The sequence below is a fragment of the Dipteris shenzhenensis genome, chromosome 11 (assembly GCF_047967505.1).
Source record: "Dipteris shenzhenensis isolate YYH24624 ecotype China chromosome 11, Dip_SZ_1.0, whole genome shotgun sequence".
Classification (NCBI taxonomy): Eukaryota; Viridiplantae; Streptophyta; class Polypodiopsida; order Gleicheniales; family Dipteridaceae; genus Dipteris; species Dipteris shenzhenensis.
The window spans coordinates 54,457,964-54,484,625 of NC_141606.1; the positions used below are offsets into that span (position 1 = coordinate 54,457,964).

Genomic DNA, 26,662 nt, shown 5'->3' on the forward strand with positions numbered 1-26,662 from the left:
GCAGGAGAGGCCGGATCCCGGCGTGATCATGGAACCATGGACCACATTCTGACGCTCAGATGTATCATCGAGGAGGCGAGATCATGGAAGCAGAGGGTTTATTGTTGCTTTGTGGATTTTCGCAAGGTATTTGACATGGTCCCGAGGGCCCGCCTTCACATGGCGCCTACAGGACTTGGGTTATGACCAGGAGATCATTTGGGCTGTCATGGCACTTTACGAGAGAGTTTCTGGTAGAGTTCGGTTAGGATCCGGGTGGACAGACGAGATCATGAGTACCATCGGGGTCAAACAAGGGTGTCCTTTGTTGCCTACCTTGTTTTGCCTCTACATTGACGAGCTTGAGACAGTGATGCAGACACAGAGGGGTGTAGGTTGCTCTCTTGGGGGCACGCTGATCCAGATTTTGCTCTATGTAGATGACGTGGCTCTCTTGTCTTCCTCAGCAGAGGGGCTTCAGAGACACCTAGATGCACTACAATCCTTTTGTGAGTCTCATGATTTGAAGGTCAACCTGGGTAAAACCAAGGTCATGATCTTCAATACATCTCGAGCCATCATGCGTCAGGAGCAGTTCACATTTGCGGGGTTATTTGTTGAGATAGTTTCATCATACACTTATCTTGGGGTTATGTTCTTCGGACCGAGCTTCACTATGAGACCCGCGATGCAAGCACGCTTAAGTAGAGGGTATGCTTCATTGGCCAGGCTAGAGAGGTAGTGCTTCCGCTCACACTTTCAGGATCCACGCACCAAGGGGTTGCTTTTTGACTCCTTGGCTCGCCCAGCGGGGATGTACGGCAGTCCTTGTTGGGGGCCAGACTTGTCGGATACAGAGTGGGCCCGTGTGGAGCGGCTACAGGTTCTCATGCTATCACGGATGATTTGTGGTAAGTCATCCGTTCCTCACCAGATCATTCAGGCTGAGTTTGGGTCACCCCCTTTACAGCTAGATGCTGCATTTCAGGTCATCACATATCTGTACCGAGTTAGGGAATATGGGGATTATACCTCGGGGTGTAGCAGGCTACCATGGATAGCTTTATCCTCTTCTATGGCACTTGCAGCAGGAGGAGATCAGAGGTGCTGGTATGCACGTACAGAGAGATGGTTTGAGCGACTGGGGCTCCACATGGATAGACTACCTCCCTTCCAGTATAGCATGGATGCTCCGTTCTCTCCCCTCTTATCACACGAGGTCAACCAGGTTATCCGTGAGGATCTACTACAGCTACACACTTTTCGGATCTGGTTGGAACCGAGTGAACTCCCAGTGAGGCTTAGCTTCTACAGAGATCACGACGGAGGGTTTCATTGACCCACCCAGATACACACAGATTCACCTATCCCACTCGATGAGGATCTCTCTTGGGCAATTCCGGGTCTCTTCACACAGACTTCGCATCAAGAGCGGCAGAGCAAAGCGACTATCCAGGGAGCGGCGAATATGCACACTATGTGACATACAGGAGGTTGAGACAGAGGAGCATTGCATCTTCAGGTGTCCTGTGTACTATGAGATCCGAGGACGTTTCCACTGCCTCTTCAGAGATAGTTATGGGATTTTAGCCCATTTCCTCTCCTACCCAGACCAGGGATGTTTGGCAGGTTTCATTCATGAGGCACTTAGACACCGCGAGCGGAGACAGGAGCATACTTCTTCCTCGGTTGATCCCTCTCAGAGCTCTATTACGGAGTTCTTTCAGCTAGATCACATGGACCCCAATGAGACGAGGCCTCGACATGACCGTGACCCGAAGCCCGTGGCCCGACAGCTCAGACAGAGGGTCGACACACAGATCACACTTGGAGACATCCCCTCCTTGTTTAGAGTTGGAGCCCGACCGACGGGGGTCACAGTAGCCCTGGTTAGACATAGAGCTACGACCAAGAGGCGTGCCCGAACCGCACCTCTGAGTCGCCGACAGCACTCTATTGCCGACTTCATGCCTCCACTGCCTCATCCATCGTGATATCTTGCTGTTGCTGGGGATGATGATGATATTGATGATGATGTTGAGATTGATATATAGTCGACCACCGACATGACTATGTTGTACTTAGGACTTAGTACTGCCATTTTGCATTTTTGGCATTTGGCATTTTGCATTGGTATGGACGCTCGTTTAGTAGCTCCACTACCACAGCTCGTTGTATCAGGATTTTCACAGTCTCATAGACCCATCGGTCTTCCGAAGACTTTAATAAACTTTCTTTCTTTCTTTCTCTCTCTCTCTCTCTCTCTCTCTCTTTGGAGATAGAGAAAGGTGCTTGGGGAGATGTCTCAAGGGAACAAAGATTTTGCAAGCTGTGTGACCAAGAATAAGTAGAGATAGAAGCACATGTCCTTACATGCACACGGTATGCCTGCATAAGGAGGGACTTTAACAATATTAGAGAGGAACACGACACCCTAGCAAGCTTGCTCTGACATAGCCATATAGCCACTCTGGGTAACTATATTGCCAAGATTCTTAAATATCGTGAATGTTGTATTACTCAATGTATTTCAAAATAATTGTTCTCCCCCCCTTCCATAAAAGGAAGGAGACACTTGTATCGTGACTTTTATGGGTCCCATGGGTCGGTCTTTCGGCCCCCAGAGGACGGTAATACATTCTTCTTCTTCTTCCTCTCTCTCTCTCTCTCTCTCTCTCTCTCCCCCCTCCCCCTCCCCGGCATGCGCGCGCCCCATTTCCAGCCTCCTACACCTGTTGCGGCCACCTACCAGTAAGTCTCAGGTGGGCTAACTCATCGGGGCCTCTTTTCCAAGCCCCATGATCTACTGGGACTGCACCTGTTCGTTGTGAACTGGACCATCCATTGTATTGGCCAAGAACTGGCACAAATTAGCTGTCTGATTCGACCTGTGCCACACCCCACAAAGCTCCAAGAACCCCAAGAAAGTGCCGTGGGGACTGTCAAGGGCCCTCCCTTGTGAGGGGATCCTCTGAAAAATTCCATAATGAGAAGTGCTCGTTGAAGCAAGAGCTTCCAGGGCTCCGAGCTTGGGGTGAGACCCTGAACCACCAACTTGCCCAAGAGAACTCTCCTCTACATCTCTGGGTCAATGATGCCTGGTTCTCTTTTGCCTAGGGTAGGATCATTGTTTGCCAAGTGACCTTGGCTCTCGTGTTCCCTGTGCCATCCGATCTCGCGCACAAGAAGTTGCACGCAAGGCGCCTGAGTTGTATCATATGATGTGGTTGTTGCCTTACATGATCATGAAGTCTGTGTACTTTCCAACCCACCATGGTCCAACTCATGGGGAGGGGGTGGGGGGGTGGGTGAACAAGGCCCTCTTATGCATGGAATTTTGTGTGACAACTGCTGACTTATGAGTCTTCCAGCTCGGCTTGGATAGTGAGTAGTCTGTGTCTGTGTAGTGGCCCGCTAAAGGCATCACTGAATCAATGCCCACCCTCAACGCCCATTGCATCAACTAGGAGGTTTGCTCACCCAAGCAGCTTGCGCACTGGTTTAGTGGCCAGTGAACCATGTGTCTAAACTGCAGATCCGAACCTAAAGGAATTACAATTGCTACTAGGCTCCTGTTAGGGTCAAAGCCTAATGGAAAGTAGCTCTGTCTTCTTGCATGATCCACAACTCCTTCCCTTACTGCCCCATCCACTTGTCCATGATTCTGAACATCTGATCTCTCAATGTTAGTTGAAGAGAATAAGAATCCAGTGCCTCACATGTGGCCATGAAGTTGAAGCTTCAGAAAGACGGAGTCGTGCTTCCAACTTTGGCAATGGTGCCCCTTTTTTTTGGGGCTACAAAATCAGGATTTACCTAGAGTGCCAATGGGTACTCATTTGGAATATGTAGATAGTTCTAGAGCCCCAACCTCCAAAACTCTGGCGAAGTGGTTGCCTTGGGCGAGGCGTCGGACCTAGAGTCCTCAAGAAAGGGAAGATTGTTGCTTGTGCTCTTGGGGGGTCCCGTCCTCACCCTACGAGGAAGAGGGCTGATTTCAAAAGCTGCCCTTTGACTTGGGGGCTTGGGAAGGGGTAGGCGCTACGCCGTCAGTAGGGTGGAAGTGGGAGGAGGAGGAGGGGGCGGAGAGGTGGCAGCTGGTGTGAGGGGGGGAGGTGGGGCGATGAGGAGTAGGCTATGGAAGCAAAAGGTGGGGAGAGGGGAGAAGAAGAAGCGGGAGGGATGGAAGGGGAACGGGTTGTTACGGTGATCCCATGCCTCACTACGGCAAAAGCGGGGTCCCTGCGGGGGGGGGTAGCGACGAAGAGGAGGAAGGGGGGGGGGGAGGAGAAGGATAGGTGGGAGAACGAGATCAAGGAAGGGGCGGGGGGGAGGCTGAGTGTCACAAACAGGTGGACCAAGAGGGGGCCCCTCCCCCAAGCTTGGACCTTTAGTAGACAGGGGATTGGGTTTGCTAGAAGGTCAAAGAAGACCTCTCGTTCAGGTACTTGGGGCCTACCTAAAGGGGCTCCCTCATCCTATTCCTCCTGCATGGGAACAGCCTCCGCATCCATCTCTACTTGCTGACGGCGGTGTGTACGGTGTCTATTGTTCCTCTGGGCAAGGTTCTCCACTCGAAACTTCTGAAACTGCCATCAACCAAAGGTTCTCTGCTCGAACTGTTTGAAACTCCCATCAACCAAATGAGCTTCTGTTAAAAAATCAAGTCAATTATTAGGTCACTCAAATGACTAAGGTTATGTCAATGCAGCTAGGTTTGAAGGGACTGAACACCCATCTGTTTTACTTGTTTCATTCATTACATTGTAATTTATTCCTCCCTTCGTTTTTCAAGCTCCTTGTTCCAACTATCTTAATGCTCTAGTGCTGTCGTGCTTAAGTGTAACATTGCATTGTAATGTGTTCCTCCCTCTTTTCTTTTAGTTCCTTGTGCTAACTATCTTGGTGCTCTAGTGCTGTTGTGCTTACGGTTGTGCAGCCAGAAGAGCGAAACATGTATGATCAATATTGGCTTAGCACGACACTTTATACCCTATATCCAGAATATTTGGGGAGTACTTCTCCCATGATTATCTTCTCCTGCATTATTTTGAAAAATGCTTCCGTGGCTTTTATATCTATAAATACAGTAACTGTGCAAATCTATTATACCTTGTCAACTTGACTGAATCTTACCTTTGGAATCACCATGATCCGGAGGACGCTTGCTGAAGTGCACTCAGAGGGCATATTTCACCCTGATGGTACCTTTGTCATGTGAGTGCAACTGGTATCTCTATTTATCCCATCTTTTGCTCATATTATTGCAGAACTGGCCAGTGGCTAACTTTTGGATTATTTGGTAAACAGTGGGAGGCAGACTGTTGCAATTGTATATTACCGTGCTGGATATGATCCAAAGGATTATCCCTCAGAAAATGTATTCTTTTGAACCTTGTTTGATAACATGACAATTGTCTAAGCACAGGGATGCCCACTAGAAATGGATCTTCAATAGAGAGGACTTATACTGAACTCCTAAACTGGTATCACTTTACAAACTATAACCTTCTGGCGGTTTTGTGTTTGTGAGGAATGGAGTGCAAGGACTTCTATCGAGCGATCAAAAGCCATCAAGTGCCCAACAATAGCATACCATCTTGCTGGCACAAAGAAAATCCAGCAGGAACTGGCCAAACCTGGTGTGCTTGAAAGGTGGGAAAATGTAGCTGCCCACTGTGCATTAAACATGGCCAAACATTTTACTTGGATAAGCATTCTGTTGGAAACTTGACATAGCCTTAGCAGCACTGGGTTGTGCTATATGGAATGGATCCTTACTACTGCCTTTTGTACTTTTCCAACCCTTTCGGCTTACCAAGTTTCGTAACTGTCTTTCAGAAATGTCGGGTTGGATTAAAACAATAAGGAATCATAATTTTACATGCATTCATGATTCTGATTCCCATCATGGGTGTCTTTAGCATTTACATCGGCATATTGTATGGGGACAATTTGCACTGCAGCTTTCTGACTTGCTTTATTTTTCATAAAAACAGATTTATGGAGGATGCAGATGCGGTTTCTAAACTTCGAGGTTCTTTTGCTGGACTATGGGGATTGGATGATGAGATGGGTATGAAAATGATTGATGAAGCGATTGCAAATCCACATGCATTTGTATTGAAGCCTCAGCGGGAAGGAGGGGGTAATTTGTTAAGACCCTGTTTATCTCTATAGGCTGACTACAGTTTTGTGGCTTGGTAAATATAGTCTTGTGTTTGGTCTACCATGTTAATCTGGCTAGTTGGCTGCACCCTATAAGATATGGTTGAATGTGATGTCTCAGTCCCAGTGAGGGTCTTTCTTGTGTCTTTTGGGACAATCATGCGCTTCCAAAACTTTTGCATGCTGTTGCACCTTTATCAAGCTTATTGGCTGAGGCTTGTGATTCATTTCATGTCCTTATTTAGTATGTCCTAAGTTTTCTCGGGTTAATCGTTATTGTCTTTCTCTGTCGTCTTTGGTTGTATCCTGTTTTTTTCTGTAATGGAGGTTTTGTGACAGGATAACTAAATACATAGATTTCATCACTCTACAGAGATTGTTGTAACTCCACAATTAAAATTTTTAAATATTGACTGCTTTATCACCCATATTAATAGTAATTTCAGACTGCTAAAGCTCCATATGTAAAAATTTCCATTGCCCACACTGTTTACATACTAATGAAGGCCATCCTTTCGATCACTTATCATTTGAAGCTGCCGAGGGTAATGGGCATGAAAAAAACAAAGTTAACGACGTCATAATCAGGTCCTTCAAGCCCTTGAAGGGCAACATGGGAACATGATCATCTTTACTCAGAAATTAGGTGAATAGTTAAAGAAGAGAACCCTGTACTATTGATTAACATCTGTGGAAGGTAATCATCCTATACTATTGATTAACATATGTTGATGGGTCAGAAGGTGGCTCAGGAGATTGCTGCGTAGGAGGTCATTGCTCAACAGCCCATCGCTCAAAAGGTCGCCCGCTAAGGCAGCGCGTAGGAAGTGTATGAACAGATTCTCCACAAGGAGAGATCATGCTGTTTTGAACGCTGGAAGATTGTAACCTCCTTATTCCATCGAAGGTCAGTGCTCAGAGGTGATCAGGAGATTGTCGCTCAGGCTCAGCCCATCGCCAGGTAGCCGGCGAAGGCAGCCCGTATGTAGTGTATGGACAAATTCTCCACAAGGAGAGATCACACGAGGGAGTCCGACATAGAGAGTACTTACTCAGGTGATGGGGCTTGGCCACATCATTAGACACCTCTCAGAGCAGGATCACAGAGTTCTTCCCATTGAGTGACATTGATCGTCCAGTCTCTAGCCGCCGATGTGACAGAGGCCCCGACCCGACGATCGCAGCACGACACTTGACAGTTTTCTTTCAGTCTCATAGACCCATCGGTCTTCCGAAGACTCTAATAAAATTTCTTTCTTTCTTTCTTTTCTTTCCTCTCTCAACTTGGTCACCATTTCCTACACTCCTTTGACGACGGTGGGCTGGCTTTGATGGCAGTCCTATGTTAGAGAACCAGGCTGGCTTTGATGGCAAAATCAAGCCCCCCCGAAGGAATGCTGCTTGCTAATGAGTAGAGGCCATGATCTTGGTTCGAGGCTAACCTGTTGTCACAAACTTGACCAAAATTAACGTACGTCTTTTATGCAACAATGGCTATTCCATACAAACAGCAAATTGGGGCCAACATTCTATTATCAATGATCTAATTGTAACAGATTTGAATAGAGGAATGCAGAGATTGTGTGGACTTGGCTACTTATGTTCAGGTGAGCTAACCTGAAATTTACACAGCCTATGTAATTTCTTGCACAAACGAGGGTGAAAATACTGTTATGTTTCTTGAGGTTGGTCGCAGACTGTGTCTTCTTGCACCTCCAAGCCCAGGCAAGCATGGCCTCCAACGAATCTGATAGTGCTGATTTTTCGGTCCTGACTTGATGATAGATCTCCTTAAATACTCTTCCTTATAGCAATTCTGTTGCTGCATACCCCGTGGCGATCAATATTGCCTTCAAGCTGAAGGTAGTCTCAACTGTCTCTAGGGAAGGAAGGTCGAGCAGTAGTTTGGTCTGCTGAAAGATGCCTCCATTGGTGACGACAACTTACCTTGCAGATCCTGTCACGTCAGCCATCCCCTCTTCTTCAACTACATCCTCAGCTGGTACGAGCCCGAGGACTTTGTTGCAGTCACTCAACCCCACCAAGTTGGTTCTTGGTATTCTTATTTCTCCCACAGCCCTTTTACCCATTCGAGAGACTGTTTCTTCCATGGAGGCTTCTTCATTCGTGTGCTCTTGATCGGCGATCAACCTGCTCTGGGTCTTTCGAAGAAAGATCTTAAGGCATCTTTGGCAGGCTCCACTGCGTGCATTATCGGAATTTCCCCCCTTGGAAGGATGCTATCGCATTCAGTTCGAAAGTCCAGAGCATTTAGATGAGCTTCTTACATGGAGCACTATTGACCTATGCATGGCGACTGGCTTTTTCGACAAGTGGGTACAGGGACAAGTCCAACATATCCTTTCCTTACAGCACATCCATGAGATAGGGCAGAGCTTCGGTCATGTGGTTGAGAGGGACAAATCTTAAATAGATGCAGTTAGAGTGGATCCCTTTTGTATCATGAGGGCGTGATTTCTGGTGCATTGCATGTTGGTGTATGTGGGTAGGACCCTGGGAAAACAAAGAGCGAGGTCATGGGTTGCTTGATGTGCTAGAACCTCTATCAAGTGTGCCTTGGGGGTAAATTGAGAGGTCTAGGTCCAAGAGGGGGCCAAAGAACCTTAGGATTGAAGTTGGTCATTGGTGGGGCTTTTTAAAAGACCCCATTAGAGGGCCTAGGAGCAAATGAAGGCCCTTGGGGTCAACCCAAGCCATGGGCTGCCACGTGGCAAGCCCATGCAGCCCCTTTTGGAAAGGAAGGCCTTGGGCAAGAAATGGACGCAGAAAAAGGACTGCGGGGGGGAAAGACCTGGGGATCAGTGGCTTGGCTCACTCTTTCAGGGCCCCAGGTTTTCTTTGAGAGACATGACTCATCTTGGGCTCTTCGCATCCGACGACACCTTGTGGAGTCATGCTCTTTAGAGGATGTTCCGGACACTCTCTTCAGGGCTGCTCATTCCTCGGTTGACTCTCCATGGGAGGTTTTAGCTAGCATTGCAGCATGGCACATTTGGAGAGCCCGATGCACTGAGGCTATGGAGGGTTCTTAGGTTCACCCTTCTTAGACCTTGGCCAGTACTTGGACAGATACGGTACACACTCTGATGGCCATATGGGTGACCGTGCAGGGATCCTCTCGAGCAGCCTCCTCCAGGAGAGCTACTTTTCTCAGGGATTGGAGAGACTCTCCCTTCCTTGTTGAGACTTCTACAGGGTTGAGTTGGCATTTTCAGCCTCAGCCTTGGTTTCTTTCTACCTCATTCTTCTGAGGTGTTTTTTATTACATGCTTAGCATGTTGTATTTCTGCACAGAGCTTGCTCTAGCGAGTTTCGTTCTTACTTAATAGAAGTCTCTTTTTTGCAAAAAAGAAAAAGTTCCTAGAACACGATGGCCAAGGCTCCTTATGTTCTTCTTCTGTCTTTGAAAAGACGAGGATGCCATCGAAGAAAGTACCTGTGAAATGTCTATATGGTCTGAAAAATCTTGTCCATCATGCGATTGAAAGTGGCTGGTGCGTTGGTTAAACTGAACCCCCTCTCCACCTCCATAGCAGGTTCCTCAGTCACCCTCCCCTCCCGTGCTTCGACATGGCTGCCAGCAGGCAAGGGTAAGACGATGTCTCCTTCTGCTCCCTCACCATAGCATTAGGCCCATTTAGGGAGGGCGCCAAAGGGACATGGCTTGTCCTCTAGGTCAGCTGTCCCCCACCTCCAGCTTGGGTGCCCCTTACGGTGGGACTTTTGGAGGTTGGGACCGTGGAATTACCTGGAGATCCCGGACTCCTATTCTTTACCGTTGGAGGTAACACTTATGATCGTGCAGCCACGGAAGGGGGGTTTGATTAGCACAGTGGGCTCTCAGACACACCCCATTTGGAGCTTCCAATTTGCCTCCACAGGGTTGGAGAAGTGGACCCCAGAGGTGTTTGATGCTATTATGGGAGACTAAATTTCACGCATGATGGATGAGTGGATGGGAGCACGGGGACTGGATCTTTGGTACACCCATGGTGCGGAGGTGAATTTTCAGTTGAGCTTCACATGAGAGGAGCCGATGTGTGGTTTGGCAGTAGGAGTTATTAGATTACCACTTGAGGCAACGGTGGATCATGCATACTACTGGCCCCTCCAGAAGTGTGCGGAGTGGTTCGGGGTGAAAGTCTCCTTCATGATGAAGTGGGCACGGAAGATCGGCATTGAGCCGGTATCCACCCTAGTACGTTGTCGCACAAACACGGACTATTCGCCCTCCAAAACCCCAGCAAAGTCACATAAGGTAGTCTTTTTGGAACATGCACCCACTCACAGGAGAGCCTTGTTCTCTGCACCCCCGTCCTCATGAGTTGGACCATAGTGAGTTGGAACGGGCATGGGCTCCATGACCGTGCTCCTAGTCAACCGTAGTACCTGATACTCCAATAGGAGTTGTAGAGGGCAGTGGTAGGGCGGACAGTGGACATCCTTTTGATCCAGGAGCATATGTTCTCAGCAGCAGACATTAGACGGCGTTACCACCTCCTCCCAGGGCGAGGTTTGGAGGAGTGGTCCCCTGCAGTAGGACGAAGCGGAGAGGTTTGCATCTCGGTGTCACAGATTTTGGCTCCAGAGGTCTATGAACAGGGCGAGCTTACGGACAGTTTGGATGGGAGTCAGGATGGGAGAGTCCAGGATTGGGACCTTGAACGTGTATGCCCCAGCGTGCAGAAAACACCGCCCGGCCTTTTGGAGGAGGCTGACAGAGTATCTTCCGGATGTAGATTCCTGGATTGTTGGAGGGGACTTCAACAACCTAGAGTTTGGGGAAGACAGGGTGGAATGGTCCTTCGTGGAGGGCACTATGCCGAGATTGGGTTTCTCAGACAGATGGGTCAGAGGAGTTTCAGCGCTTTATGCGGGGAGCTCTAGCCAGATGCTTATCGGAGGACACACGGGCGAGGCCTTTCCTCTCTCGCGCTCGGTCCACCAGGGCTGCCCACTCGCTCCCTTCCTCTTCTTGTTCGTGGCAGAGGCTTTGGGCTACTACTTGAGATCACAGGTGGCGGGCCTCACAGGGTTGAGGCTCCCAATCCGATAGGAGGAGGAACTGCTCAATTTTGAGTTTGCAGATGACACGGCCTTGTATGTTGAGGGCACCACAGCGAGTTTATTGCGGGGCCTCGGGTGCATGGATCAACTGGACAAAGTCTATAGGTTTCTTTACAAGCTATGAGGAGACATAGGGGACATTTGGGGACGGAGTGGCACATTGACCCTCCGAGTATCTTAGAGAAGGATGCCCCAAGATGGTGCCTCTGGCAGTGGGAGGGTAGACCCTTGTGGGAGGTCTAGTGGGACCCGAGAGAGTGGTTCTGGCCCTCCAGGGGTGCCCTTGCAGAGCAGATGGATGAGATGCCCTTCTCTTCCTACACCACACGGATTGGCAGGAGGCTTCAGATGGACTCTTCGAGGTGGGCCCCCTTGAGGGAGCGGCATTGGGTGACCTAGAGAGTGCCTCGGGATCTCCGTTCCAGCATCTGGACGCGGTTATGGTCCAGTTTGCAGCTGAGGAAGATATCCTACTTCTGTTGTGGACTGGCCGCCCACGGAGGCCTTCCCATCGGACCGTGGTTGGAGCAAATGTGAGTGGAGGGGCAGTGCGATTGTTTCTCTGGCAATTTCCTAGAAACGGATTTTGCATTGCCTTTGGAGCTGTCACAGAGTAGTGAGGATCTGGATGGGAGCCCTCAGGATCATGACACGTATGCAGAGTCTTCAGAGGGACTACACTTGGGGGATGGTGGCCTGGTTGACGGAGGGAGAACACGCGTTCCAGATTGATGAGATCTCCCCAGCCTACCGGATACAGGGTCACAGTATTCAGAGGATAGCGCTCCATGAGGCGGTCCCTTCTGATAGCGTTTGGAAGGTGGTAGCCAGTATCATTGCATGGAACATCGGGGTGGCTCGTTGCAATCTAATGATGGGTGAGCATTCCTGGTTCCACCCTCGGCTACCATGGTCGCCATCTGGCAGGATATCATCTACACTCTACGCTCCACTTGGGAGCATGGGACTCCAAGCTCTAGAGCGACTATTGAGAGGCGTGCTCATTTCTGCAAGGTTTGGCCTGTAGGAGTCTTCTACATCTTCAATTTGCGAGGGATTCGCTGGTTGTATAGTCCCCCACTTGGCTGTTAGCCCCGGTACTAGAGATCCCCTGGGCAGTGAACTGGGTTTCTCTGGAACAGGTTGGTTTTTCTTTCAGCCTTTTCGTGGTTTTTTCCATACTCAGCACCTTCGGGGCTGCTGTTTTGTTTGAAGTCTTTCAAGCATTAATAGAAGAATCCTTTCTTTGCAAAAAAAAGAGCTCTATAATCCACACACATACGATAAGAGCCATCTTTTTTTTGAAATAGGAGCACTGGTGAACGGAGGGGTGAGAAACTGGGTTTGATGAGTCCCTTAGAAAGTAGATCATGTACCTGTGTCATGATTTCTTTGGTTTGCGCTGCACTCATGTGATAACATGGCCGATTCGGAGGCTCACTTCTTGGAAGAAGCTCTATGACGTGATCTTCCGGTTCTCTTCTACTTGGGGTTCACCCTCTCTCTCTCGTACGAAAACCAAGTACGCAGAAATAGCTGATTTTATTGACTTAGCAATAGAAACATTAGATACAATTGGGATTGTCTTGCCTCTTCCTTTGGCCAAAATTTTATGCTTTTTGTTCTTGTGCATGAAACTGAGTGTTCTTGCCTTGGTGTCCAAAGTTACTTCCTTTCTGTGGAATCATGGCATACCCAAAATGACATCATGATATTTGAGGGGTGAAACATAGAGCTCCTCATGGTCCACATAGTCTTGAATATGAAGTCTGAGTTTTCCAATCAATGGAGTAACTTTAACTGGTTTTCCTTCAAAAACATGTTCTGCATCTAGAGCTGGTCCCAACTCTTCAGTCTTGATTCCTAGCCTCAAAGCTAGGTCTTATGCTATGAAATTATGTGTAGCTCCTGGATCGAATAAGATCAAAGCATTCTGGTCTCTTACTTTACCCCATGAAAGGCAAAGTTCTCAAGATTTTGGATCAGTAGCTCTTCCCAACATATTAGGGATTCCTCCCGCCAAAGTCTTTGACGGTTCTTTTGGCGTTTTCTGCTCCCTCCAACCTGGAGGCTTTTCGGGGCACGGGGCAGCCAAATGCCCTTCTTTTCCACAATGGAAACACTTTCCCTCCTTTCGGAAGGCCTCTATTTGCTCTGGTGAAAACGTTGGCTTCTCTTTGTAGGGCTTCAATGGACCCCTCCGCTTCTGGAACTGGAGTTGTCTTTGTCTGTGAATAGCCGGGGTCATGTTCCTTTTGAACGTGTCTCCATCTTTACATTTTGAGGCAGCCGTTTCCCGTAGCAAATCTTTCTTTCATTTCCTCAACCACAAGGGCTGCGTGTGCCAAATCTCATAGCTTTTTGGGTGCAAATACTTACTTCCGCATCTTTGTCTTCTCTGAAATTTCCTTGAAGGGAGTAATCTTGAGGTGTGCTGAAAAGAACTTCGGATTGTAAGTCTCGCCCGTATGCGTAGCTGTCATGGATAGTCTCCCAAGTTGTATGAACATCATCATAAAAATTCTTTGGCAAAAATTGCTCGAAAAATTGCTTCTTGAAACTCTTCCACTTCTTGGGTGCTTCATCTGCCACTAAAAGAGCTCCCCACCATGCTCTAGCATTGCTTGTAAGATGGAGATTTACAATCTTCAATTTTGACTTCTCATGATAATTTCCTGTTAGGAAAGCTATGTCGTACTGTCGGATGAAGTCCAGAGTTTTCTCACTTGCCCCGTACTTTCCATCGAAAGTAGAAAATTTGACGGACTTGCCTCATTTGAAATCCTTTTTTCTTGATCTGTTCTTCCTCCTTTTGCGCCCAGGAGATGAATGCTCTTGGGATGAAGAAGAAGAAGAAGAAGAAGAGGAACTGGAAGAAGATGAGCTAGAGCTGGGAGATCTCCGTCGGTGCTTTCTGCTTCGTCTTCCATGAGACTTTGGAGTCCTTCCTCTTTTCCTCAAATCTGAATACCTTTGAACTGAAGGAGAACTTCGGGAACACTTTCTTAAGGCACAATGCTTCCTAGGAGATTTTTTGGAAATTGAGGGAGATATTCGATCAATTCCTTCTCTGTGGGAAGGTGGAACGTGCTGAGACATCATCTCCTCAAACAGGTGCTGAAATTGAGGTATCTTTCTTAAGGGCTGGAACTTCTTGATTCTTTTCTTTATGAATTCTTCATCTAGATCTTCATCAGGTGCAACAGGGCGTCTCTTACTGGGTCGCCTTGTAGCTGAGCTGCCTCATTCTGAAACCATGATGTGGGAGATGAAAAATGGAATTAACTGAATCAAGCTTTACTGGGCCTAAAGCATTCACCTACAAAACCCCTACTCCTTTCAGGTGAAGACGGGAGTTGGCTTGATGCGCAATGAAGTATGGGTGGGTGTGGCTCTTGGTTGTATGGTTCAGCCACTAATCCGGGGCATGATGGCCCAAAATACAAAAAATAATACAAATTATTTCATCCGGTGTGGCCGCTTCAAGCTTGCTTGAAATCCCACACGACTATCCTGCGCTGATTGAGGTCTATTTGGGTCGGTTTGGGGGTCCTCTTTTTTTTTTGGCAAGAAAATTGCTTCATTATGTATGAATGAAAACCGCGAGAGCAAGCTCAAATGCGGGAGTACATCATGCAATGCATGAGGAAAAAACGCGGAAGAAAGGAGATCCTCTCCAAACTCTGAAAAAAGTAACTCTCCGGGCAGTGGCTGCTCTGGAGGATCCCTGCATGCTCGCCCAAATGGCCATCAGAGTGTGTACTGTGTCGGTCCAAATACTAGCCATAGTCTGGGAAGGGTGAACTTGGATACCCTCCATCGCCTCTGTACACCTGGCTCTCCAAATATGCCAAGCTGCAATTCTAGCCAAAATCTCCCAAGATGTGTCTACTGAGGCATGAACAGCTCTGAAAGGAGTGAGGGGAACATCCTGGAGGGAATAAGACTCCACTAAGTGTCGCCGTACAATGAAAGCTAGATCTGGATCATGTCCCTCGAAAAACACCTGTGGGCCAGTAAGAGATAATCAAGCCACTGAACCCCAGGTCATATAGAAAGGTGCTGTATGAAAGACGCTGAAAATCCTAGCAACACCTTTCCAGATCGTCCTTACCTGTCTGCACTCCCAAAGGCAATGCTGTACTGACTCAATTGCTATGTGACAAATGAGGACAAGTAGGGTCAGCCCCGAACTTGGATCTCCATAAGTTCATTGCAGTCCCTCCATGAATAGAAAGCCAAAAGAAAAGAGTGATCTTTCTATTCCTGAGGGATTTCCAAAGCCTATGCCAAAAGTTCTTCCGCACAACTGCATAAATCTGAAAGCTATCCCAATGTGGCGCTCTGGAGGGCCTCCAACCTCTACTGCTGAGCTGAAACCTCAGAGGATTTCTAATTGTGTAGCGAAAGAAGGGGAAGCTCTTCTCTCGGTGCCCCTCATCAATCCATTCCCACATCCCTGGCTCCCACTGCAAGAACCTAATAGGGGAGGAACCACCATACAGCCAGAGTCTCCAAGGCCCTAGCACAAGGAGAATAGGATCAGGGTCAAGATACCACTGTGAGTTCCTCTCCCACTTCATGAATCCTGCAATCCTGACAGGCTGAAATGCAACCTCGTAAGAAATATCATTAGAAGACTTGCTGCCTCCCGACTGAACATCAAAGACAAGGGTATCCTAATGTGCATCCTGCAATGCAATGCTCTGTAACGGAATGCCCGTCCCTGAAAATGCTCCCCACCAAGTGGACTCTGTAAGTGGCATGTCATCTGTGTTAATCCACTCTGGCGGAATGTTATCCTGAGTGCACTGCCTGTGAGGTGGCCAATTGCTAAAAGTCTCTGATCCTCTGGAAGTCTCATAAAGGCCTGCCAAGCGCCTAGAGTAGAGGCAGGTCCCTTCTCCCATCTAGACCACTGCATATAATGTGACACTCCAAGTGGCCTGCCATGATCATCCAAAATCGAGTCATTCCACATGATTGGCTACCTGTCTTTTTCTTCACGAGAGCTGGGTGGAACTGTTGGAAAGGTCACCTCCCCATCTGTAAGCCCCCAAATGAGGTGAGCATGGGGGAGGGAGACCTAGGGCAAGGTATGCCCATAGAAAGGGGCGGGGTAAGCAGTCCAAAGGGGCTGGGCCCTGCATGGAACAAAGGACCAGCAAAGGGCCCTAAATAGGGCTGGATAGGCAGCCAACCAGCCAACCAACTGGTCGGTTGGTTAGGGCTGCTACAGACCAGCCAGTCGGCATAATTAGGGCTGGCTGGTCGGTTGGTTCTGATCCGGAGTCATTTAGTGGCTCGGAAGCTATGGAAGCTAACCACGGGAGTGGAGGCGAAGCCGGAGGACATGGTGGATAGGCAAGGGGAGATAGTCATGGCAGTAGACAGAGAGGAGCTCGAGAAGCTTGGGAAGACAGAGATGCCCATGCCTTGGCATTAATCATAGGGACTATGACGGACTCTGTTCTTCCACATATCCAGATGGCCGAGACGTCAGTAGAGGCGTGGGTTACTTTGAAGGATCTATACGAGACAGACAACACCTCCCGGATTTTGCTTCTTCAACATCAACTCTATAATCTTGATATGGAAGAAGGAGATACGGTACATAGCCACTTGACGAAGGTCAAGGTGGTGAGGGATTAGCTGGCAGCAGTTGGTCAGAAGACAGACTCATGCCATTTGGCCTTGATGGTACTGAGGAGACTACCTCGGAGTTTCAAGAGCTTTGTTACGACCGTGACAGCAAGACAGAGGACCAAACCTCTGACTTTTGAGGAGTTGGGTCGATTACTGCTATAGGACGAAGCTCGGGAGAAGCTCTACAATGAGGACAAAGATGACAAGGCGATGTTGGCGAAGGATCACGCTGGCAAAGGAAAGGACAAGCCTAACGGTGGTAAGTCTAAGAAAGACGACTCTGACGATGAGGAGAATAGAAGAGGAAGCAGAAGAAGAAGTGCTGTGATACGCCAGGACATTTTGCAAAGGACTGCAAAGAAAAAGGCGGATCGGAAAAACAAAAAGGAGTCCGACTCAGATTCAGAGGGAGAGGCCAAAGAAAATGTGGTAATCAAAGAGTTGTTCTTGGTGACATCACCGAGTGTTACCGAGGTCAGATATGTTGACCAAGAAATCAGAGTGAGGATGTCTGACATAGAGATGTGGGTCGACGAGGAGTCAGATGCCTTTGTGAAGGTGAAGGACAGCATGGAGCGCTTGGTACCTTCTAGGTGCGTGGCTGTTGACACTAACACGAGGGTGGATTCCATTGAGGTCTCTGGGGTCTCATGGTTAGATGGATGCTGTACTTCAGAAGGGGACATCACAGGATTACCCCCAGACTAGAGTGTCCTCATCACTGATCCAAAAACCATTGGAGTTGTTCCAATTTAGGTGTGCACCTGCCGCAATGCAAAACAAATCCAATGAAATGCCGTCCTGAGTGTGAATTCAGTGTCTGTGGAGTGGCATCCAAAAAAACAGCCGTATCATCTGCCAACTCACTGTCTACAATCCCAGCTTGAGCTCTAATGTAATAGCTCATAGCCTTAGCCACAAAAAGGAATAAAAAGGGAGCGAAGGGGCATCCCTGACGGACTGATCAGGTAATCTCAAACCTGTCCCCCCTGACTCCACCAATAAGAACCTGGCTGTGGGCTGATCTGTAGAGGGCTGACACCCCTCTGATCCATGTGTTTGAGAAGCCAAAATGAGTAAGTGTGGCCTCCAGAAAGCCCCAGTCTACCCTGTCATAAGCTTTCTCAAAGTCCAAGAGTAGAATGGCCAGCCTGTAGTCATTATGCATGGCGCAATCCGAAGCCTTCCAAAATGAGAAGATGTTATCAAAGATGCTCCTGCCATGCACAAATCCTATATGCATATCATGAATAAGATATGGTAGAAAGGGCTGTAGACGAAGGCTGATAGCTTTAGCTAGAATTTTATACAAGGTACCTAGCAAGGTAATCGGTCTCCATTGAGACACTAAAATCCTGCAACCCCCTTTTAGAATCAAATGAATGAGACCCTCCATAAGTGAGTCTGGCATCTCACCGGAGTCCCATACACCCTGCGGGGCTGAAGTAATGTGATCCCCAATTTGATCCCAAAAAGTAATAAAAAATAAGGGGGTAAGTCCATCTGAACCAAGACACTTGCCCTTGTGAAGGGCAGAGAGAGAAGTCCTGAACTCTACGTTGGTGAAGAGTGCATTAAGTGAAACAGTCAGATCCCCTATCACCAGCCCTGGTAAGTGCGGCCAAATAACCACTCTAGCATCGTTTGTGGCCCGAGTGTTAGGATTTGTTGTAAGAAGGGAGGCATAGAAATCGGTGGCAACCTGCAAGATGGCATTTGGATGTGTCTGAAGAACTCCGCCTGAGTCAACAAGCTGTGAGACGGTTTCCCTACTATGTCTGGGGCCAAGAGTAGAGAAGAAATGCTCTCACGTTTTGAGTCCAAAATGACTCTCTTGCATGAAAGGAATACTCTGCTCTCTGATCTAAGAGTGACTGCTGCTGAGCCCTTGCTGCAGCAAGGTGCTCCTGAATCCAAGCATCTATAGGCCTCTTCTGCTCCTCCCTCTGGAGGGTAGCCAACTGCTGGGGGATACCTATCTCACGCCTGTGGATCTCACTCCTCTTGATACGAGCAACTGAAAGATAAAAGTCACTAATATCAGAGAAGGCTGCAACTTAGTGTGAAGGAGAAAGCTACCCATCCTGCAAATGAGATACCTAGGTCCTCAACACTGTCTCTGTAAGGCCCTCCTCTTCATAAAAAGAATTTGGAATCCTAACACTGGCAGAGAGGCGCCTCACATGGGGATGTGAGACCATCAAAACCACTGGAAAATGATCCGAAGTGGACACCCCAGCTGCAATACTAACAGTACCACCTCTGTCAAGAGCCCAATCATCCACATAAAATTTGTCAATCCGTGAATGCATAGGCATCTGCAATCTCCTGTTCGACCAAGAAAACAGGAGAGAATGTGGCTGAGCGTGAAAAGCATCATCGTGCCAAGCATCCCTGCCACTGTATTGAAAAAGGAAGGCGTCCCACGCTGCTCTCTCTAGGGAGTGAATGCCACCTTCTCTACCACCCCTTTTGTCTGAGGGCATTTCAACCATGTTGAAATCACCCCCTATAATCCAAGCATCTGCAATATGTGACCAAGAGAGCAATTCCTTCCACAAAAGAACACGATCCCCTGTAGAATTGGGTGCATGCAGGTTTAAAGGACCAACCTTATGCCCACCAATCAAAAGTAAAATCCACTGAGCTCTGGAAGGGACTATGATCCCGTGTCGAATCACCAAAGGGAGTATAGAAGAAGAAACAGAAATGCAAGTACCTCACCTGTTGCCCAAGGCGGGTGACCAAAAAGTATGGCCTGAAAGAAGCTTACCCGACTTGGCACAATCTTTGACATCCAATTTGTGTTCCTGAATCATCAGAATGTCCATGGGATCCCCAGTAACACCTGGATGAAGTTGGTTACGAATCTGTTGCATGTGGCGGCGGTGAGGTATACCCCGGAGGCCCTGAACATTCCTACTAACAATCCTCATCTACGAGAGGAGGCCAGATGGAATATCCTACCCGACTTGGTTGTGAAGAAAGCCCTCTCCTGCGAAAAGTTCCTCCTATCAAGAGGAGGGAAGTCAACTGGGGAAAGTACACCCACACCTGTTGAGGGGGAAACTTTGTCTACGGATGTCTGAAAGATGTGCTCCCCGAGCGTAGAGGGTACAAACTCCTCCTCTGCCTCAAACTCAACGAAGTTTGCCAGAACTGAAAATGAATTCCTTGGATCATCCGTGGATCTTTTTGGTCTTTTCTTTTTCCTTGGGCAATCTCTGGCAATGTACAGCTGCCCGTACAGCCAACTCGTAAGCTGTCCGTACACCACTAGTTTGCTGCCTGTACAACGCTAGTATGTTGCCCCGTACAAAGGCTGTAAGCATCACGCACGGTGGCCATACGTCAATCTCGCAAAAGAAGCCCTTACTTCCGTTTGTAACATTCCGTTCCGTACAGGCGCCTGCAATGATCCCGTATGGACTGTCCATACAGCCCGTACTAATTAGCAGCTGCCATTAATGCTCCGTGCGGAACTACCAGCTCCCTTCTCTTTTCCGTCGGCACCTACCTCCATGAGGACTCCCTTCTACGTAATCAGCCTTTGCGCCATCCTTCCCTGTCGAGTGTCTGCCAAGGCCTTCCTTTCCAAAAGGGGGCTGCATGGGCTTGCCACGTGGCAGCCCATGCCTTGGGTTGCCCCAAGGGCTTCATTTGCCCCTAGGCCCCCCCTAGTGGGGACCAACTTGAAGCCTAAGGTTTTTGTGCCCCTTTTTGGCCCTAAACCTTTTAGTTGCCCCCAAGGCACAATTGCCTAGGAGAAACTTGCACACCCACATCCTGTGACCTCTGCCATTTGATTCCGGGATTGAGGCCACATGTGAGCATCAAAACTCTCGCCCTTGTGACATACCCCTCTCTTGAAATCTAGCAAGCGTCCTCGATTGCATTTGAATGTTACAAGGATATGCAATAACTGAAATACATGTGAATATACCATCATACCAGCATGTATTACCATTGAAGACAGCATATATGATTGTTCAGAACCTAGGCTAACAATCCATATAAACTGCAAAATCCCACTCATAGTGACTAGTACACTGATCACAGAAGTCCCAAGGCAGATATACAGTCAGCAGGCAATACCTCGGGTGAAAGAAACAATATCACCAAGCGACCTCTAGATATCTGGGCTTGTCTATAACATAGAGACAGAGGTACTACCCCTCTCTTGAGCATCAGGCAATGCTCTAGACCTATGCTCTGGTGAGCCTGAAGGAGCCACAACCAAGGTCGGCTCAAGCTGAAACGCATCTAGATAGAGCTGTAATAACTGAGGTGTATCTGCTAGATCACCCTCTTCCAACCACTTTGCATGTAATGGAGAATAATTTATGAATTTCAGTAGCGGCGGGAAACTCTATCTCTAATCTTCCTTGTGTGCCAAAATCTGCTCTGAAACTAGGATCTCATCCAATTCCTCAACCTCTGGTTGGATCTCATCTGGCATATCCTCTGGCACATCACCGTTGAAAGGTTTAAAGAGACTCACATGGAAAGCATTTTGAATCCTCCAGTGATTTGGTAGCTTCAACCTGTAAGGTACATCACCTAGCTTCTCTGAAATATGAAAAGGCCCATTATATCTCATGCTGAGTTTGGGAAACAACCGGTCTTTGCCCCTTTTCTTTTTCAGCCTTGCCTTTTCAAAATGCAAAAGAACCCAATCACCTTCATTAAATATCAATTTACGACGGTGACGATCAACTGCCTTCTTTTGCTTCGCCTGAGTCTTCTAGAGAGCTTGCTTCACCTTCTTATATGCCACATCCATGCTTTCAACATACCTATCAGCTTCAAAAATCTTATCTTTTGTATGCAAGATAGGTGGAACTTTCTTGCCTCCTTCCACTATTTCAAAAGGAGCTTTCCCAATGGAAATATGCACAGTATTGTTGTAAGCAAGGGCCCAGGGGGCAACTGAAAGGTTTAGGGCCAAAAAGGGGCCCCAAGGTCATGATCTTCAATACATCTCGAGCCATCATGCGTCATGAGCAGTTCACATTTGAGGGGTCACCTGTTGAGATAGTTTCATCATACACTTATCTTGGGGTTATCTTTTCCGGAGCTTCACTATGAGACCTGCGATGCAGGCACGCTTGAGCAGAGGGTATACTTCATTGGCCAGACTAGAGAGGCATTGCTTCCGCTTGCACTTTAGGATCCACATACCAAGGGGTTGCTTTTTGACTCCTTGGTTCGCCCAGCGGGGATGCACAACAGCCCATGTTGGGGGCCAGCAGACTTGTCGGATACAGAGTGGACCCGTGTGGAGCGGCTACAAGTTCTCATGTTATCACGAATGATTCGTGGTAAGCCATCCGTTCCTCACTAGATTATTCAGGTTGAGTTTGGGTCACCCCCTTTACAGCTAGATGCTGCATTTCAGGTCATCATGTATCTGTATCAAGTCAGGGAATATGGGGATTACACCTTTGGGCGTAGCAGGCTACCATGGATATCTCTGTCCTCTTCTATGGCAATTGCAGCAGGAGGGGACCAGAGGTGCTGGTATGCACGCACAGAAAGATGGTTTGAGCGACTGGGGCTTCACATGGATAGACTACCTCCCTTCCAATACAACATGGATGCTCCGTTCTCTCCCCTTCTATTACACGAGGTCAACCAGGTTATTCATGAGGATCTACCATAGCTACACACATTTCGAACTTGGTTGGGACCGAGTGAACTCCCAGTGAAGCTTAGCTTCTATAGAGATCACTTCTTACATATCACAGCGGAGGGTTTCATTGACCCACCAGGATACACGTAGATCCACCTACCCCACTTACTAAGGGTCTCTCTTGGGGAGTTCTGGGTCTCTTCACACAGACTTCGCATTGAGAGCGGTAGAGCAGAGCGACTACCCAGGGAGACGCGCATATGCACACTGTGTGACATGCAGGGGGTTGAGACAGAGGAGCTTTTCATCTTCAGGTGTCCTGTTTACTATGAGATCCGAGGGCGTTTCCACTGCCTCTTCAGGGATAGCTATGGGATTTTGGCCCATTTCCTCTCCTACCTGGACCAACGGTGTTTGGCAGGTTTCATTCATGAGGCACTTAGACACCGTGAGAGGATACTCTGAGCACGGAGACAAGAGCAGACTTCTTCCTCGGTTGATCCCTCTCAGAGCTCTATCACGGAGTTCTTTCAGCTAGATCACATGGACCTCCACGAGATGAGGCCTTGACATGACCATGATTCGGAGCCTGTGACCCGATAGCTCAGATAGAGGGTCGACACATAGATCACACTTGGGGACATCCCCTCCTTGTTTCGAGTCGGAGCCGGCCCGACCGACGGGGGTCACAATAGCCCTGGGCAGACGCAGAGCTACGAACAGGAGATGTGCCAGGACCGCACCTCTGAGTGGCCAACATCACTCTATTGCCGACTTCATGCCTCCACTGCCTCATCCATCTTGATATCTTGCTGCTGCTGATGATGATGATGCTGAGATTGATATATAGTCGACCATGGACATGACTATGTTGTATTTAGGACTTAGTACTGCCATTCTGCATTTTTGCATTTTCCATTGGTATGGATGCTCGTTTAGTAGCTCCACTACCACAGGTTCTTGTATTAGGATTTTGACAGTCTCATAGACCCATCGGTCTTCTGAAGCCTTTAATAAACTTTCTTTCTTTCTTTCACAAATGCTTACCAAGTTAAATTCATGGACTTCGGCTTGCCCGAGTTTGGCCGTTTGCATTGATATAATGCTAGTAGCAATAACCTATCACGTCAGTGCAATAACTTTTTACGTCCGTGCACAGACAACAAGTGATATGTACTGAATCCTGCCCTCGACATCGATACAATGCTCGTAGCAATAACTTATCACATAACTCATCATGTATATAGATGGAGTAGGTGGAGGCGGTAATCGGCCAGGGAAGGGCTATGTGCAAGGAGATGTGTTAGTGGTGGGCTCCTAGCATGAGTATGGTGTAATCCACAAGACTATTGCTACCACCATGAGGGTTGCAAGTATGCTGTTTTATCACGTGCACACACATGAACATGTGGGCAAATGCATGCATATGGATATATGAATACATAAAAAGTTGTTTTTGTTTGCTCGTTTTATTATTATTATTATTATTTGGGGGGGGGGGGGGGGTGTACTGATTTTGGGTGATGAGATACTCCTATACATACTAGTCTTTGTACTTGACTTATTCCTCTTGCTGCAGCATGCATGCTTGAAGCAAAGTTAATGTCTCCCCATCGCTGCTGTTTCTTTATTCTCATGTGAGGCTTTTCGCCACTCCATTGCTCCAGTTTTATAGATCTTGCTAAGAACTTTTTTTGCACAAAATATTTCTTTAGGACTGTGCAGCATCATTTCCGCGGGGAAATCTGGAAATCTCATATCTGTTGAGCTAGGAGATTGAAACTGGACAAAGTAGCATGCTGACAAAGCATTTCTTGACACTGTTTTATTTTTGAGCCACATAATCTGGTTGTTCTCTTTACCTTTTTGAAAGCCTTTGTAATCCATCCTTGTACAACATGCAAATACGCCATATCCTTTACCATCTATGCTCTTGCAGATCCTTTGTATTTAAGATAGTTTTGTTTTCTTTTCTGATGCATGCCTTACATCAATGAGAAGTCTCACACTGGGCCAAAAATAGATCATCTTCTGTACTTAACCGTTCGACTTTCCTTAGACGAGATGGTCTGAACTTATGCAGAATTTTGATTTTGAAATCTAATACAGATGACGATCCACTAATGTGATGGCCCAGATGGTTAAGTCGCATTGGTTTTGTAAAGTTTATGCTATGTAGTGTTACCAAAATTCACTGCTCCTCTGTCGGAAGCCATTTCCCTTTGCTGTGAGCTGCATGTTGTATATTCTTTTGATTCTTCTTTTGTCTTTATGTGTGGGTTTTTTTGGGGAGCAGGCATAGAGCAACATGATAGTTTGTGAAGGTGGTCATCCTAGTTCTACTAACGTTTCTTCTTTTGGCAGGAAATAAGTGTTCGATGAAGGTGGTCATCCTAGTTCTACTAACGTTTCTTCTTTTGGCAGGGAATAACATGTTTGATGAAGATGTCAGGAATAAACTGATAGAGCTAAAACAGAAAGCTAACCACCAGTCCCTCGCTGCATACATCTTAATGCAGAGGATATTTCCTCCAGTTCATACTACATATTTTGTGCGCACGGGAAGGATGAGTGCTCAAGAGGCAGTATCTGAATTTGGGACATTTTCTGCCTACTTACGGTGAGTTACGTTGCATGAAGCTTGCATTTTCCTAGCGTGGAGAAATTGGTTCTCTTTTCCGATTTGTGCGGTTTGAAATAATAAGTCTTAAGGGAAATTGTTCTGTGCAGAAACAATGATAAGGTGATCTTGAACGAGCACACTGGCTATCTTTTGAGAACAAAAGCATCTACTACCAATGAAGGTGGTGTTGCAGCGGGGTTTGCTGTTTTGGATAGTGTGTACCTTCTTGAAGGGTCTTTGAAATAGCCTTTGTGTTCAGCTTTTTATGGTTAAAAGCAGCAGCAAGGCTACAAGACGTACTCAAGAGACAGCACATGTGGAAGGAAAATGATGAGTCCACCTCATTGTTGGTTCGTTGTGAAGTCTGGGAAGATAACTGTTGGCTGATGTCAATTTCGTCTTTTTTCCAACCATCTTATGGCTGGCTGTGACTTGGGGAATACACTGGAGGCCTGCTCAAGTGGCATCAATTAGGATATGCTAGATCCAGTGTCATTTGTTGGGTGACCAAGAATACAAGGTAAGGAGTGGTTTCATGTTTTGTGCTGTTAAAAGGTAAAATTAGATCTGAGAATTATGTAAATGAATTCACAAAGGGTAACAGGTGAGTAGACATAGCAGGTTAGACAATATGGTATGTGACTTGATGGAGTTTAAAATTGAAACTGCACTATGTTTTGTTTTTAGAGGATGAGTTTGGGAATGTTCCTGGATTCATCTAGGTATATACATCTGTTTACAGCCCTTCATGGCACAAAGTTTGAGATGACATTTAATTGTTTATAACAGACAGACCTTTATGTATATGTCATTCCATGGCTATTGGGCTTCCCAAGTGGGCCTATGGGGCTATAAAGTCTCCACATGAGTTTTGCTAGATTCTGATAACAGAGTATCTTTGCCTAAACATGTGAGATGCCTAGTTTGCTGGGGCAAAATGTGTGAATTTTGCAACATTGGGCGTGAAATCGACTTCGAGAGAAAAAACTCAAGATCATGCAAAGCATGAAAATCCAGTGGTGAAATACCACTCAAAGAGTCTCAACAGATGAAAAACTAGGTAAGTACTAGGACTTTGGCTGAAAATGCCAGGTCATTCCACCAAAAGAAAGGGTCTTTAAATCCTACCTTTGATTTGTGCTAAACTTAAATTCCACATCTCCAATTCTTATCATGGGGGTTTTCCGTGTGTCATTCTTTCACAATAGATGGTATAACACATGGAATATTGTTTAAAAGTACCTTGTACCTCCATCGTTTTTTCTGGATGGCTTATGTGCATTACGCAATTGATTCATATTTATTTTGTCTCACATAACATGATATGTATTATTAAACTACCACAATGTTTTTGCATGTGCTTGCATGGACACAACCACTATGCACAAGCACTCCGCCACTCACTGACACCCAGATCTGGTTTGATTATGCACGCACACTTTATGACATCCCAAATCAGCCAGTCCCTAGCCTCACACATGCCTCGTCCCACATCTTGCACCCTCTTCACTAGATTAGGGGTAAAG

The 26,662-nt window shown here is 47.3% G+C and overlaps 1 protein-coding gene across 1 annotated transcript in view; it reads left to right on the top strand.

Annotated features, from left to right (window-relative positions):
- GSH2 (glutathione synthetase 2) overlaps positions 1-26,253 on the top strand; it is a 79,063-nt gene extending 52,810 nt beyond the window's left edge. Inside the window, exons 7-13 of the mRNA XM_087381232.1 lie at positions 4,894-4,974; positions 5,116-5,196; positions 5,290-5,359; positions 5,513-5,634; positions 5,979-6,127; positions 24,938-25,133; positions 25,244-26,253. Of these exons, the coding sequence (XP_087237358.1) occupies positions 4,894-4,974; positions 5,116-5,196; positions 5,290-5,359; positions 5,513-5,634; positions 5,979-6,127; positions 24,938-25,133; positions 25,244-25,382 (838 nt within the window). The 3' untranslated portion in view covers positions 25,383-26,253. The remainder of the gene's footprint in view (positions 1-4,893; positions 4,975-5,115; positions 5,197-5,289; positions 5,360-5,512; positions 5,635-5,978; positions 6,128-24,937; positions 25,134-25,243) is intronic.
- Positions 26,254-26,662: the final 409 nt, after the last annotated feature.